Consider the following 13,548-nt stretch of genomic DNA (forward strand, 5'->3'; position numbering starts at 1 on the left):
ACATTAAGGAATCTGTGGCTAGAATCGTCTCTACCAGATACATTGTAACCGTAGAGATCTGGGACCTGCTTGAAACCGTCTCGCCCGACGTCGCCTGCCTCATCGAAACCTGAACTAACGCTACCTCCGCACCAGACATCGCCACTGACTGATACAAGATCCAGAAAAGGGACCGCCTCCAAAGCCCAGGAGGAGGACTCGCCATGGCCCACAAAACCTCCCTTCGACTCTCCACCTCCAAAACGAGCGACCCCCTCTCCAACACAGAACATCCCTACTTCCAATCCAGACCAACTCCAGGACCACGCTACAGGGCACCCTCGCCTACAGACCCCCCCGGACCATGCACCCAGTCCACAACCACCATCGCTGACCTAGCCGCACCCCACGCCATCGCTTCCGCTGACTATATCCTACTCGGAGACCTCAATTTCCACCTCGACAACCACAGTGACCCCGACTCCATCACCCTCCTCGACAAACTCTCCAACCTTGGACTGAAGCAGCTCGTCACCACCCCCACGCACAGAGCTAGACACACCATCTTTGCAGGAGGGACAAACATCCATTTCAGCCATACCTCACAGCCCCCCTGGACGTACCACCACTGTTTACACTTCACCTTCAACTCATCCACCGGTCCCAAACCGCCTCGAAGGAACTGGAGCAAGATCACAGAGGAGCACCTCAACGCCACCCTTCTCCTAGACCCCCCATGCGCCACGACCGACACCAACTCCGCAGCCCAGAAACTTCACCGCTGGATCTCCAATTGCAGCGACAAGCTTACACCCTTCTGCCACCCCAGCAAAAAACACCCCCTAAATGCAGATTGGTTCACAGACCTCACACCGTCCCAGGAACTCTGCGACAGGCTCAGCTCCTACTTTCATCTGAAAATCAAAGCCCTCTACTACAACTTCAGCGAACAGATGCCGGACAACACCCCATGCGGACCATCACCACCTGGAATCCCGCCAGCGTCCAACACACCACCGTGACCATGAAGAACACCCACTCAGGAGCCCCCGCAGACCCCTGCCTACCGCACATCTACCACAGGGCTGCCGCCGCCATTGCACCCGAACTAGGACGCACCATCAATGCCTCCTTCAAATCCGGCATCTTCCCCAACGACTGGAAGCGAGCAGAGGTCAAACCTCTCCTCAAGAAGCCCACGGCTGACCCGACAGACCTAAAAAACTACCGGCCCATCTCTCTCCTCTCCTTCACAGCAAAAGTCACAGAGAGACTCGTAAACACCCTAGCTGACCGCCTTCATTGAAGAAAACTCCATCCTAGACGCCTCCCAGTCCGGATTCCGCAGCAACCACAGCACGGAGGCGGCCCTCCTCGCTGCCACCGACGACACCTGTAGACTACTTGACCAGGGGCACACCTCAGCCCTCATCCTTCTAGACCTCTCCTCAGCTTTCGACACTGTCTCGCATCGCACCCAGACTCCACGACGCTGGGATACGAGGAACTGCCCTCTCCTGGATCCGATCCTTTCTCTCTGAAGGACCCAGAGGATCAGACTCCCTCCTTTCCCTTTCCAAACCCACATAGATCAACTGCGGAGTTCCCCAAGGATCATCACTCGGCCCCACTCTCTTCAACCTCTACATGGCCCCCCTCTCACGGGCTCAGCATAGTATCTTAAGCCGACGACACCCAGCTTACCCTCTCCCTCATGAAGAACTTCGAAGACACCAGACTCTGTTTCTAGGAAGGAATGAGAGACTTAGCCGCATGGATGAAAAGCAACTGCCTGAAGCTCAACTCGTAGAAGACAGAGGTCCTCATACTCGGACCCTCCATCTCCGCCTGGGACAACACCTGGTGGCCCTCCGCCCTTGGGAGTACGCCCATCCGGACAGACCACGCACAGAACCTCTGCATCATCCTCGACTCCTCCCTCCCCATGACCTTCCAGATCAACTCCATCGCCTCCACCAGCTTCAGCTGCCTTCGGATCCTCCGCAAGACCTTCAAATGGATACTCCCTGAATGCAGAAAAAACGTAACCCACGCACTCATAACCAGCAGATTGGACTATGGCAACGCCCTCTACGCCGGAATCAACAGAACTCTCATACACAGGCTACAGACCGTCCAGAACGCCGCAGCCAGACTCGTCCTCGGAACCCCACGGCATGAACACATGACCCAACACCTTTGCAACCTCCACTGGCTTCCCGTCCAGAAGAGTCACCTTCAAGCTGCTCACCCACGCCTACAAATCCCTCCACAACATCGGACCCAAATACCTCAACGAGGGCGTCTCCTTCCACGTACCCAAGAGGAGCCTTCGCTCCGCAGACCTTGCCCTCGCAGAGACCCATCAAACCCCCCCCCCCCCCCCGCATCCGCTAAACCGAGCTGGAGGAAGAGCTTTCTCCTGCGTCGCAGCCAAAGCCTGGAACTAGCTCCCAGTGAACATCAGGCACTCCCCCACCCTCCACACCTTCAGGAAGAACCTTAAGACCTGGCTCTTCCATTGAACCGTAGCTGCCCCCCCCCCAACAGCACCTAGAGACCCTCAGTAGCATTATTTCAAATCCCCTGATTGATTGATTGATAAATACTTAGCCTTATAACATGAAACAAGTCACGTAGCCAGCATGAGGAGGGTCTTATCCCTTAGGGCATTGTTTCCCAAACTGTGGTCCACGGACCCCCAGGGGTTCATGACACATTCTCAGGGGTACTAGGAGGAAGGGGTCCCAGTGTGAAAAAAGTGTAATATATACACATCACAAAATTATTCTTCACAACACTGAGTTGATCCACACTGTTTAATTCACAATGGGATGTGGTATATTGAATATACAATCAATTTAGCAAACACAGTTAACGGTTGTATAGTGCCCCAAAGAAGGCGAGGGGGGGGGGAAGGTGGTGATAAAGTGAGGATGTGGTAATGAGGGGTATTGGTGACAGTAAAATCAGTCAATCAGTGAGACTATGTTGACAATTCGATACAAAACAAAAATAGCCATAAACTCGGCGTATTAAGTCAAATCCAAACAGCATACTTCACATAATACAATCAATGTAACAATGATGGCGTGAAGTTGACAAAAGGAAAGTGGTTGTCGACGGTTCGACCCTCTAAACGACGCAGGGTTTGATCATGCACTTGCTGTGGGGTCTTCTTCAGGACCAAGGGGGGGGGGGGGGGGGATAGACAACCTAGTTACACGGTATAAAAGGAAATATTAGTATTTTTCAAAAAGGGTTAAAAACTTATCCCAGTATGGAACTAAAATTAAATTTAATTAACACAATGTTAGAGGAGAGCACGTGAATTAATTAATTAATGGCTCCTCAAGGGAGGACGTGTTATGCCACAGTTGACTATGATTAATCTACCTCGTTGGCACACTTAAATAAGAAAGAATCACCATGCATCTAGGTCATACTTGGATAGGTGACTAAAGCGTTATGGTCAGAGAACCGGTACGTGAGGAGGTGGGGGCCACCTTAGTGAACAAGGTACATTATTAATTAATGGGGACCCGCAGTGTCACACGATTCTGTGATGCGACATAAAAACCGAATTAAGTTGGCCGTGTGTGGGGTGGAATTCACATCGGTAGATGATAAGACCGGCTTACCTGCTATATGATTTTAAGGACGTAGGTTGACAAAAAATGTTTTTTAAGGGGGCCGGTCGAGCAGTCGTCCCTGTAGGTAAAATAGGCAGTATGATAATGGTGGATTCATGCATGCGGAGAGGCACAGAGAAATGTGCACCCGTAGCAAGATTGTAGGCTTACCGTCAGTGATGTGATGTCAGAGCAAATCTGTCATCAAATCGCGGGTGGATTACTTCCGTGATTCTGTTAGGAAAGAATGGGAAACCATTATTGTTACCCATCCGAAAACGCCACTTAAGAAAACAGAGTGCAACTCATGGCGAGGTGGAGGGGGAGAAGGGGGGGGGGGACATTCTCAGGGGGTCCGCAGGCAGCAGTTTTAAAAGCACTGCAAAGTATCTTGTTTCATTAGCAGTTTTCAAAGAACAATAAAAGTGTCAGGATAACACCAGTGATTAATGTCCCTGCTGGAGAGAGATGAGTTTTGTCCAGTAGCATCTTGGACTTATCTAATGTAGCACAGAGGGTTAATATGCCTACCGCAAAGAACATGCACCATGCATTTTAAATAAGTCTTTCATATGCATGGGTCAGTGAGTTACTGCTTTTGTCAGAGAGATTCTTTTGTTAAAGTGCAGTTCATAAGTGACAATCGTAATCTAGCACAGTGACCTATAAACTGTCATCAAACAGCTGCTTGCAAACTGCAAGGTACAAGTTTGTGGCGTATGTTTTTTCCCAGTCTTTCATTACCCTGATGCTGCTAAAAAGGTTTATTTGGGTGGAAATACATTTTTTATTGTTATTGTCAATGCTAAACACTGTTGTTATGAATCCTGAGTCTGTGCTTCTCCAGACCAAGCACTCTTTAAAAATGCCTTCCAGTATGAATGACATGTGAGTTCTACACCTTGTAGTCCCCTTTGCATTATGTAACATTTTCTATACACTGATTTACACGTATGATTCAGTCTCTACATGTGTGTGATGTAAATTGCTCTGACATCTTACAATGGTATGATAGATGCTATAAAAAATTAAATACACGTGACAGAGGGGCTATGGAGAGATGCGAAGCACTGTTGGAGGGTGATAGTGGGGAATCATTGAAGAACCCCCAGAAAGATTTTCGTATTCTGGTGCAAAGACAGGTCTTCATTTACTATTCTTTAAAAGCTAATACAATTCAATATATAATGGTAAATGTGTTGTAGACTGCACCATTGTTTCCCAAATTTCTTAGGGGGGGGAGCCTCCCAAAGTCCCCTTTGTAGTGGTCAGGCTCACTCACTGCACTTGGCATGCACCGTATGGGGACTGGTCTGAAATCATTTGACAGGGCCGCTTTATGTTTCCAGTTTGGCCTGGCAGGAGCAGGAGCCTCATACTGCAAAATAAAACCAACCATTGAAAAGTTAGTCACGGAGATGCAGCACCAACCTTCCCTTTAACCTTTTTCGCTTTCTTGCAAATTCTTTCAATATAAAATACAACAGAAGTGGCGGAGAGTGTCGTTAGCCTCCTTGGCTTAACAACACACTCCGCCACTTCAGAAACGCAGGGCTGCACCATATGTACAATAATATGGTGCAGCCCTGCGTTTCCCCTGCGCTGGCGCTACACTGAACAGGGGAAGATTGTTATGTACAGGAAGGTCCCCCCTTCCTGCACATAAACAATCTTGAAATATCGCTTTGTTATTTCTAAGTATGCTGCTTAATGCAGCACACATGGAGGTTACAAAATGTAGTTTTTAACCCCTTCGCTGCGGGGGATATTCCCCCGCTGTGCTGGGGGGAAGGGGGGCGCGCACAGCGCTCACATGCTCATGACGAGCTGAGCTCGTCATGAGGCACGGCGCTCCTGTGCTCATGACGAGCTCAGCTCGTCACGGCCACACCCTTTCCCGTGGAACGCTCAGCACAGCAGGGGAATTATCCCCGCATGCGAGCGTTCCACGGCTCATGACGAGCTGAGCTCGTCATGAGCACCGGAGCGCCGTTGCTCATGACGAGCTCAGCTCGTCATGAGCATTCAAGGGGTTAAAAAAAGATTGTTGATGTGCAGGAAGGGTCACCTTCCTAAATATAAACAATCCAAGGCATTTTGCAAAAACAATGAGAAATTAAGCATTTCACCTTGTTTTGCCAAGTTAAGACCAGGGTTTCCCTGACCCTAATGTTGGCGCTGCCTCCCATTTACGTTGCCCTTGTAAATGGGGGGCAGCATCAAAATCAATGGGTGTTGCAGGGAAAACGCCCACCGCAACACCCACTGCCCACCCCTTTCACGCTAAGCATTGGTTGAAATGGGGGGTCTTATTTACAAGGCAACGTTAAGCCATGTTAAGTGGCTTAATGTTGTCTTGTAAATAAGGCGAAGCCCCGATCGCCAGGGTAACGTCTCAAAAAGTGATGTTCCTATGGTGATAGGGGCTTGTAAATATGGCCCTAAAATCTTAAGTAATTTGAGTATTTGTTTTGCGTACAAACGTGTGTTAATTTTTTTTGAATTACTGTTTTAATGTTTGAAATTTAAATCCTACAAATTGCTTGGGGGTCCCCGGCTTCCAGTGGTGACTCAATGGGGGTCCTCAGGTGTCAAAAGGTTTGGAACCACTGCCTTAGGGTAAAGTGGGTTTTGCCTACTGCCAGAATGAAACAAGACCATGATGTTATTGTTCTCTCCCCTCTCTATAGTTGGAGAGGGAATAGTCAATTATTTCCTTTAAGTATGGGATTCACAGGGACCTTGGTCTATTCTGTCACCACCACTTATGGCGTGTTTCATTTACAGAAAACGTTATCTGCTTTTCCAATGTTTGCTGAAAGGTAGCTTCCGAACATTAAATAATGATATTGTAGTGTTCGTTTTTTATAATGCACTAACAAATGCAAGCAGCCTAATTTCTAGGCGCTGCAAACAAAAAGGCAGGCATGAATCCTGTCATTAACTAGGCCACATTGAAGACATTAAAGAATGTCCGCATAAAGTTCAGCGATTTTATCATTCAATTTTAAGGCAATAGGTAACAAGAAGTGTATGTTCTACAGGAGAGATAGGACTTGGGGGTCGTGGGGCGGGTGTTGAACGAATATATATTGCAACAGTTGCTTAAAGCTGGTTTATTTCCTGGCTTTGCTGTCGTACATGCACACCAAGTTTGACACCGTTTATTATAGTTGCCTACTGGGCGGATGAAGAGTATTTGTTGACAACGGAATCTCTCCAAGCTGAGGCTGATTGTGAAAAAAAAAAAACGTTCAAATTGTTCTTTTTCCCTGCTTGATGCCTTGAACGATGCTGGTGGGCATTGAAAATCTTGTCGGAAGACACGAGTTAGACAGGGCGGCCCTTTCGACAGCATGGAGCTAAGGTTACTCCGGCTCCTGGCTCACCAGCGACATCTCCTATACCTGAGTGGGCTGATGCCATGCTGTACCCACCTCCGGGTGGGGACACTGATGTGAGGGTTCCAGTCACTGGCTCCTCTAAATCACGCCCTTAGTTCGTGTGGCCTGTCCTGTTTCCCATATCCTAGGACTATCCCTGTCCCGAGATCCCCGCATCTCGTGTCTACTACTTTGGAGTCTTTTTAGACGTAGAGGTCTGGGAGAGAATGATGTGAAATAAGAGAACCAAGTATGTGTTTTTTCCTGATTAATTTCCTCCACAGGCCAGGACTTTTCAGTTCATTTCCATCTACACTGAGATCTTTTAACTTGTAGAATTTTAAACTTGGCACATAGAATAGTATAATGCTTGCGAAGGTGTTGACCTCCTTGAGTTCTATTAAGGGATCTCCATGGCCCAGTAGATGTCACACACTGTTGCACGTGGCAATGAGCAGCGCTGAACACTCGCATGATGGGCGGGAGCGTGATGGGGGAGGGGCATGGATGTCAATGTTGTGCACTGACGCCTGATGCAGGAATTGTCATTTATTTTGTGAATTTTTCTCTGCTCTAGGAAAAAGGCCAAGATGCAGGGCCAGTTCAAGGGCTTCATGAAGGCTGCTCAGAAGGGGGCACATGCTGGACGGAAGAGGCGACGAAAGGAAACCGCTGCTTGAGGGCCCCCGCCATCCTTGGACTGGGGAATGTCTAAGACTTGGACACTGCTGGGATAGATTCTGGATGTCAGCGCACAGAATAGTCGAAACCGAGTGCATCCTGTTTGTAAATTCACCTCCCTCGCCCAGTTTTACAGGATCCTTCTCACATGCATCAGGAACAAGCCTCTTTTTGGGGGGTAACTGCCCAAAGCAGGAAATGGTTTACTGTTCACCCTGAAGATCGGGCAGTTTTCTAAGACGAGCACAAACTTAAAGCATGGAAGCAAGAACCACGTGACGCATGTCAAGGCTGTCTTTAATTTGGTGGGATGAGTACATTTGTTCAGTATCTGGGTACGGGTCGGCTGCATTTGGAATACACATTTCCTGGCTTTTTTTAAAACAAAAAACAAAAGCATTTTTGATTTGTAATTGTATTTGACACACTGCCTCTTTACGTTTGAAACCGTGCTGTGGCGTAAATTAACCTTTTCTGCCTTCAAGATCTGTCTATTTGGTTTCAGTAAAATACACGTGATTGTTTTCCTCATCCCTTAATATTTCTGGTTGGATCACGGTCATTTACTGCCACGCGCCTGTAAATAACTCACTATGTAATGCCTGTCTTTTTATCTTTGAGTGAAATGACTGATCTTTTTAAAATACGTCCGAAAATCAAAATGTGCAGTGTATGGATCGTGTTTAAGACCAGTGCACCTGCACCTTCTGAACAGGCTGTGTGTGGGAGGAGGTAATTGCCATCTCAATTATAGATTTTAACAAGTGCAATGTCCTGGCTTTAAACGCTGTCAAGGGTCTTACCCAGAAATACATGCGGCATGCCATTGTCTTGGTGCCCCCGATCGAGTTGGCGCTTTAAGTGAGCGGCAGCACGTACACGGCAGTGATTGAGTATGTTTCAGGAAACATGCTGTCCTCGAGCGTTGCTTGTTTTTAAAATTAAGCACGCGTGACCGGATTAGTGCTCGGTTGCCCATGCCAGCCCTGGCAGTGTAGAGCTTGTTTACCGAATGCAGAAGGCAGACCGAGCACGCTAGAGAACAGTCCTGTCTTGCTCCTTATTGTAATAAGACTTACGGTCAAGAGCTGTATCCATGTTTTTGAAATAATTGAAAACTACTTCAAATGGCCTTTAGGTTCTCAAACACGAAACACATTAAACTCATTTTTTAAGGCATATTATGACTTCGTTTTTAGTTCATCTTTGCTCTTTCTGCGAGCTGCTGACATTTATTTAAAGATATGGCAGGTTTAATAAAGAGCAAAAATGCAGTGTGCTGGTGTTTTTGTGTCGCTTGGGGTCACTTACCTTGGCACTGCTGCATACCTTGATGGTTTTGGGAATTGCGTTTTGTTGGGATCCATGTTTTTGATCCCCTTTGTGGCTTTTTGTTGTTTTTTCATTTATTTGAGACAATAGATATTTAAATAAAAGATGTAGTTTGTATAGAAAGCTAGATGATAAACGTGCTAAGCTGTTAGGATAGTGAAAAATGTCCCTATCAATCATAAATTGATAGGGATAGGGTTTTATGGTATTTATTTTGTTGCCATTTCCGTCTGTATTTATCCATATTTATTTTTTGGGCATTTTTTCTGTATTTTTCCACATTTATTTAAATTGACAATGCACACATGCGCTCACTTAAACTAGCGATTTGTTGGGGCTTTAGCAGTGCTTTAAATGGTCCAGTACTGAGTCATTTGAAAAGGAGAGTACATGTGCTTCTCAGTTTTGCTATAAAAATACTTTAGGATAGAGTACAAGCACTTATCAAGAGCAAACATGTGCCAGCGCTTCTGTATTTCCATCTAAAGCCACCTGTCACAGGCACTTAACTCTACCCCCTTCAGAGGAACTGTGCCCGCTCCTCTTGGAGAGATGCCACCCTAAAACAAACACGGATTGAAAGTGTGCAGAGTAAAAACCCAGTGCTGTACACATGCACTTTCATTGTCCTGTCACTTTGTGTCTCTTGTCGCCATGGTACCCAGACATGCAGTGTATCGCACAGCTAACACCGGTGTTAGTGGGGAACATCAGTGAGAGGGCACAGTAATAAGAGTCAGACCTCACCCTAATGCACCACAGACCCCCTTCCGCTTGCGCTTCTTCCTCACACTGTGTGCTATAATGCACGCTATTAGCACATTATACAGACAAGGATTGTACCCCAGCCAGCGATACAGCAACAATTCGGTTAGATATAGCACCAAATGTAGCATGCCATTTTTAAGCGCTCTAAATTTAACATAATCGGAAGGACGAATCTGGCTTTTAGGGCAAATTCAAACTCTTGACTCCTAAGGCACCACATTTGTGAGCGGCGAGTCTTTAGTTTGCTGAGCCATCCTGACAGCTAGGTGCTTGTTCGCCCAATCGCCTTTCTCAGGTACTTTTATAAAAGTGCCTCCCCCAACTGTTTGCAATTTACTTCCACTCACTATTTGCAGCATGGAAACTCTTGTCAAGTTGCAAGCAATTTATTCTGGTTGCATCTTCTTAGTGATGCCTGGCTGAGGTGCGGGGAATCAGAAGCATCACCCACGTGTGCTTTGAAGCCAGGTGTTTGATGCATAGTGCTGCCTTTTCTGAAGGGGGAATTTGGTGTAATGTCATAAAATACAAAAGCTGTCCCCTCCCTCGTTTAGTTGTTCTCCTTTTACAGTGCCCCTGAAACGCTGCAGTGGGTTAAACCACTGTATCAACCAAAAAGCCAGTATTTTGCAAAATATACAAACCTTTTTCATCCAAAATATATACATATCTAAGCACTAAAACAGTGTAAGTGGGAACCAACATGCAACGAGTCAATATAGAACTATTTAGTAGCAACGATTAACTGGACATGGTTCTCTTTTAAACGCTTGGGAATTTGAAACCTTGCAGGGTCCACTCTGCAATTCACTCCTCCATGGCCGATAAATGTCTTACTCCTACATTTGGTAGTAGTAACCCTTCTTTCTAAGTGCTATGAAATGGCAATACTAAGGTTGTTTCTGTGGCAGGAAAAAAAGTTATTAATTCTAAGTTGCCTCTTGTTTCTCTTATGCTTCACAGTTGAAGAACTTCTGCACTAAGGCTTAACATGGGTCAGAGACAGATGTTTTGTAATTAAGAATTACCCCCCTCATCCCCATGCAGTGCTCCTTGTTCTAGTAATAACAGAAGGAGGCTTCCTCTGCCTCTGACGCACACTACCTAATCCATCTTTTATATCTACATCATCCGTAATGTTTTACTAAAAGCACCTGCCGCCTCCCTCGCTTCCTGTTTTTCTTCTGTCCGTAACGCTACCCAGAGGACGGAGGTAAAATTAAAGGAATGTGCAAGGCTGGCTATGTGTACATTTGTGACAAAAATAAAAAGCTTCGATACGGTCACTTACAAAGTGGGGACTTGCTGTAAGGACCGCTGAGGGGTGCTTGTTGCTGCATATGCTTCCCCATTCAGGAGTTCCAGTTGGGGGGGGGGGGGGGGGGCAGCCAAGCATGTACAGTCGTGCCAATGAGCAAGTGATGTTCAGGGAATCAGGCATGCACAGGAATTCAGCACTTGCCTTCGTCTCGCAAATTGAGTGAGTTGCTAGGTTTCCTTTCGAAATGACCAATTCAATTCAATTCAATAAATTTATATAGCGCGCTACATACCCAGAGGGTCTCAAGGCGCTTGGGGAAGGGTGGGGGATTACTTGTCGAATATCCAGGTTTTAAGTTGCTTTCTGAATGCTAGGTGGTTCTGAGTGAGGCGAAGGTGAATGGGAAGTGAGTTCCAGATTTTAGCCGCCAGGTAGGAGAAGGATCTTCCTCCCATGGTGGTTTTGTTGATACGAGGTACAGCAGCAAGGGCTTGGTTGGAAGAACGTAGCTGGCGGGAGGGGGTGTAGAAGGAAAGTCGTGTGTTGAGGCATTCGGGTCCAAGTTCGTAGAGTGCATTGTGTGCGTGGGTTAGGAGACGGAATGTTATCCTCTTATTGACGGGGAGCCAGTGGAGGTTTTTCAAGTGACCAGAAATGTGGTCGTTACGCGGGATGTCTAGTATGAGTCTGGCTGATGCGTTCTGGATGCGTTGGAGTTTTTTCTGAAGTTTTGCGGTGGTACCGGCGTATAGGGTGTTTCCGTAGTCCAGGCGACTTGTAACCAGTGCGTGGGTGACCGTTTTTCTAGTTTCGGTGGGGATCCAGCGAAATGTTTTTTTGAGCATGCGAAGAATGTTGAAGCAAGATGATGAGACGGCGTTGACTTGTTTGGTCATCGAGAGTGAGGAGTCCAGGGTGACGGCAAGGTTCCGTGCGTGGTCTGTCGGGATGGGTGCTTTTCCAAGGGCCTCTGGCCACCAAGAGTCGTCCCAGGCGGAGGGGGAGGTACCTAAGATAAGTACTTCTGTTTTGTCTGAATTCAATTTTAGACGGCTGTGCTTCATCCACTCGGCTACTTCTTTCATTCCTTCATGTAGGTTGGTTTTGGCGGTGTTAGGGTCTTTGGTGAGTGAGAGGATAAGTTGAGTGTCATCACCGTAGGAGATGATGTTGAGGTTGTGTTGGCGTGCGATGGCCGCGAGGGGGCTCATGTATACGTTGAAGAGGGTGGGACTGAGTGAGGACCCTTGTGGCACGCCGCAAATGACTTCAGAGGCCTCTGACTTGAATGGTGGGAGGCGGACTCTCTGGGTTCTTCCGGCAAGGAACAAGGTGATCCATTCCAGTGCTTTTCCTTGGATTCCAATGTTTCTGAGGCGTTGTAGCAGGGTGCTATGACAGACTGTGTCGAAGGCTGCGGAGAGGTCGAGGAGGATGAGGGCGACTGTATCTCCATTGTCCAGTAGAGTTCGAATGTCGTCAGTTGCTGCGATGAGTGCGGTCTCAGTGCTGTGTTTGGTTCGGAAGCTGGACTGTGAGGGGTCGAGGGATTTGTTGGTTTCGAGGAAGGCGGCGAGTTGGTTGTTGACCGCTTTCTCGATAACTTTGGCTGGGAATGGAAGGAGCGAGATGGGGCGGTAGTTTTTGAGTTCGGTGGGGTCAGCTGTGGGTTTTTTCAGAAGGGCGCTGAGTTTGGCGTGTTTCCAACTATCCGGGAAGGTGGCGAAGTTGAGGGAGCAGTTGATGACGTCTCGGAGGTGTGGTGCTATGATGGAATGTGCTTTGTTGAAGATGTGGTGAGGGCATGGGTCAGTGGGGGATCCTGAATGGATGGAGTTCATCAGGCGAATGGTGTCCTCAGTGAAGATTGGGTTCCATTCGTTAAGGATGTTCAAGGGGGGTGAAGGTACGGCAGAAGGTTGGGTGGGTAGGTCTCCGGGTTGATTGTCGAAGCTGTTGTGGATGTCTGCGATTTTGTCGTGGAAGAACGAAGCTAGGGAGTCGCAAAGGGTTTGAGAGGGAGTGATGTCGTTGGAGTTGGCAGTGGGGTTGGTAAACTCTTTGACGATGTTGAATAATTCCTTGCTGTTGTGGGCGTTGTTGTCTAGTCGGTCTTTGAATGCGGCTTTCTTGGCAGTCCGGATCAGTTGGTGGTGTATGCGGGTGGCGTTTTTGAAGGCGTCCCTAGTACAGGTGTTTGGGTCTTTTTTCCAGGCCTTCTCAAGGGAGCGACACAGTTTCTTGGATTTCTTGAGATCATCGTTGAACCAGGGGGCCTTTTTGTTGCCTAGTTTGATTTGACGTTTTTTCAGGGGTGCTAGGTTGTCGGCGCTGTTGGTTAGCCATTGGGTGAGGTTAATGGCTGCTTGGTTGGGGTTCGAAGAGTGGGCAGGGGGGTTTTGAAGGAGCGATGAGGAGATCTGGTCGATGGTGATTTTGTTCCAGTTTCTTCGCAGAGTAGGTTGGGGATGGATGTGTGTTGCGGTCTTATTGTAGATAAAGTGAACGCAGC

The 13,548-nt window shown here is 47.5% G+C and overlaps 1 protein-coding gene across 1 annotated transcript in view; it reads left to right on the top strand.

Annotated features, from left to right (window-relative positions):
• RRP12 (ribosomal RNA processing 12 homolog) overlaps positions 1-8,949 on the top strand; it is a 438,408-nt gene extending 429,459 nt beyond the window's left edge. The window contains exon 34 of the mRNA XM_086922631.1: positions 7,572-8,949. Within this exon, the coding sequence (XP_086778757.1) occupies positions 7,572-7,674 (103 nt within the window). The 3' untranslated portion in view covers positions 7,675-8,949. The remainder of the gene's footprint in view (positions 1-7,571) is intronic.
• The last annotated feature ends 4,599 nt before the right edge of the window (positions 8,950-13,548 follow it).

Source organism: Lissotriton vulgaris, chromosome 5 (genome assembly GCF_964263255.1).
Source record: "Lissotriton vulgaris chromosome 5, aLisVul1.2, whole genome shotgun sequence".
Taxonomy (NCBI): Eukaryota; Metazoa; Chordata; class Amphibia; order Caudata; family Salamandridae; genus Lissotriton; species Lissotriton vulgaris.